Raw genomic sequence first — 2,583 nt, 5'->3', positions numbered from 1 at the left:
GTTTAATTTTTTGTTTTTTAATTTTTATTTAAAATTTAATTTTTGTTTTAATGTCATACGCTAAGTTAAGGTGCCGCATATTCTCGGTGTAAARTAATTTGTTAAATTTTTTGTTTAACTTGAAAATAAGTTAATTTATTTAAGTCAAGTGAAGTCAAGTTAAGTTATGTTAAATTAAGTGAAGTTATAGTTGAGTCATATTAATTTAAGTTAAGCTAAGTTACAACAACTTCTGATGATTTTGTAAACGTATACAAGAATACTATTYACATAAATTTCACTGTAAATCATAACCTCAAAATATAATTAAATAATGTATGCTTCAATATTTTCTAATATAATATRAAGTCTCTCTCTGCTCTCTTTCCAATTACATACAACATAATAAAGTGTTTTTGAAAGTTCGTACTATTGAAGAGTTAAGAACAAACATCAATATTCAAACGCCGCTACTTTTGGTTGCCTTCGTAGATTAATAACCCTATTTTCGATATAAAGAATAAAAGTTGAGTACTCACGTTTTACACTCGGAACTGCTTGGTGCGCGTAACTCCAACATTTGTGATGTTTTTGTCTTAATTAAAAAGAATGAATTCTTGTCGGCCGCTTCTTGTCGCACCAGTGTCTCTGAATCGATGCTCATAATGGGGTTGACGGGCTTATTATTGACCTCAGTGTTGCGTGGGGCATGCAAATATTTCAACGAATATTTATCGTCCTGCGTTGTGATAAAAGAAAGCACATATAAATTTATTTATGTTAAGGTAAGAAAGTTAAATGTAAAAAGTACCTGTTTGGTTAGCAACACAATCATATCCTCGAAGAGTAGACCGTGCAATTGTATGCTGGGATTCTTTTTCATTGTCAAGCTACCGTCATGTATGAGACGGTACTGCGTTAAGTCCAAATTCTGCGCAAAAAAAAAAAAAGAAGAAAGTCATTAAAGAATCTAGTTTAACGTGTAGATTTATAGTGTGGCGTACCTTAAATTCATCCTTGTCGAAGGTTGATTTGTCCAATTTCCGCTGAATGTTTTGCAATCTGCAAGTGAAGCGAGAAAAACAATGTTATAAACATAATAATTGCGCAATTGTTGTAAAAYAAATGCAAATAGTACTCACTTGTGCGTGTCTTCGGCGGTCTTTACAGCCTGATTTACATCGACGAGTATCTTTTTCGACGACTCGAGCGCACACCGTATAGCCTCCGCCTCGGACAGGTCATCGGGCACCACGCGTATCGTCACTTTGTACAGATTTTCGAAGAGCAGCGGATACTTGGTTAGACGCTGCAGCACCGCCGGCAGCAAGTCTTTCAACTGCAGACGTCGACAGGCCTTATGCGATTCGGCCTTATTCAAGAGCTTCTGCAATTGTTCGTCCTTGCGACGTTTCTCCTTCAGCGCCTCTAATGCGATTTGTTGACGCGCACAGAATTGTTGTGCATATTGGCATAAATCATCACCGGACTTGCCAAAGAACATGCCCGATAGCAGATCGCCAATATGTGTGACCACGTGATTGTGTTCGACACGACGTTGCTTCAATTGTTGTTCGAAGGTTGTGTGGATTTCGCGCAGCGAGAGTAATGCAGGCGGGAAAAGGAGCGTTAAATGTTCTGCCGTCAGCAGACTGCTTTCCTGCAGCGGTAAGAGGAAGAGACGTTCCAATAGTTTGAGAATGCGCACGTGACTGCGCTCGGTTTGGTAAATTTCTACAAGAGAAATGGAAAAATTTATTAATATAAATAAATTATTATTTGTATAATTGGTAGCATGCATATAATTGGGCATGTCACTCACCATTTATAATCTCCTGTCGCTTTTTCTCCGCATCGGTGAGCGCAGCCAATAGCTCGGCCGTGACATTTGAACTCCAATCGGCCTCGTTGAGATCATCCTCCTCGTCACTCTCGAAATTCCACTGTCKCTGTCCGGGCTGTCCGCTGCCAACGCCACCAAAACTGCTGCCCCAAAARCTGGTGTTCATCGAGCCGCCACCGATGCTGCCATGAAACGAGTCCTGATGGCTGTGCTGGTGCATGTGATGGTGCGGTGTGGTGTGGTGGGCGTGCATGCTGTGGTGATGTGTAATCGGATGGCCGGTGGCAGTGGCGGTTGCACCACCGGCGCCACCCACTTGTTCCATTGAGGTGCTGGGACTCTCAGAGCCGCCACCCGAAGAAAGACTAGAATTGGAACTTGCGGTGAAGTTGGAATTGGAGAGTCCAACATCGGCTTGCTCATCGCTAAAATGGCAGGAGAGAAAAATAAATTCAAGAGATATTAGTAAAGCTATAATTAATTTGTGGATATATGTATGTATAATGATTGTGTGTATTTATATCGTTGTTCAGAAAATTTTTTCGACTCCATTTTTTTTGGGGGGAAAAACGCAAGTATTTAAAATAAATAATTTATTTCAAATAAAATGAAATATAAACTCTAGCAACATTTTTCTAGGAACATTAGGTTAATTAAGAAATATTGAATTAAATTTAATTAATTAATTGAAATACTTAAGTTAGTTTGAATTTAAATTCATAATTAATATGCAATTAATATAAATGATGCTAAAATAATTT

The 2,583-nt window shown here is 38.4% G+C and overlaps 1 protein-coding gene across 1 annotated transcript in view; it reads right to left on the bottom strand.

Moving 5' to 3' along the window:
• Positions 1-2,583, bottom strand: part of LOC108974024 — a gene marked incomplete in the record, with an annotated part of 296,862 nt that overhangs the window by 59,699 nt on the left and 234,580 nt on the right. Inside the window, 5 exon segments of the mRNA XM_018941597.1 lie at positions 519-718; positions 791-910; positions 984-1,041; positions 1,122-1,713; positions 1,802-2,247. Coding sequence (XP_018797142.1) covers positions 519-718; positions 791-910; positions 984-1,041; positions 1,122-1,713; positions 1,802-2,247 — 1,416 coding nt within the window.

This window comes from Bactrocera latifrons, unplaced genomic scaffold, assembly GCF_001853355.1.
Source record: "Bactrocera latifrons isolate USDA-ARS-PBARC rearing strain unplaced genomic scaffold, ASM185335v1 scaffold_111, whole genome shotgun sequence".
In the NCBI taxonomy this organism is placed as follows: Eukaryota; Metazoa; Arthropoda; class Insecta; order Diptera; family Tephritidae; genus Bactrocera; species Bactrocera latifrons.
The sequence above is the reverse complement of the archived record's forward strand: the minus strand, read 5'-3'. Positions and strand labels throughout refer to the sequence as shown.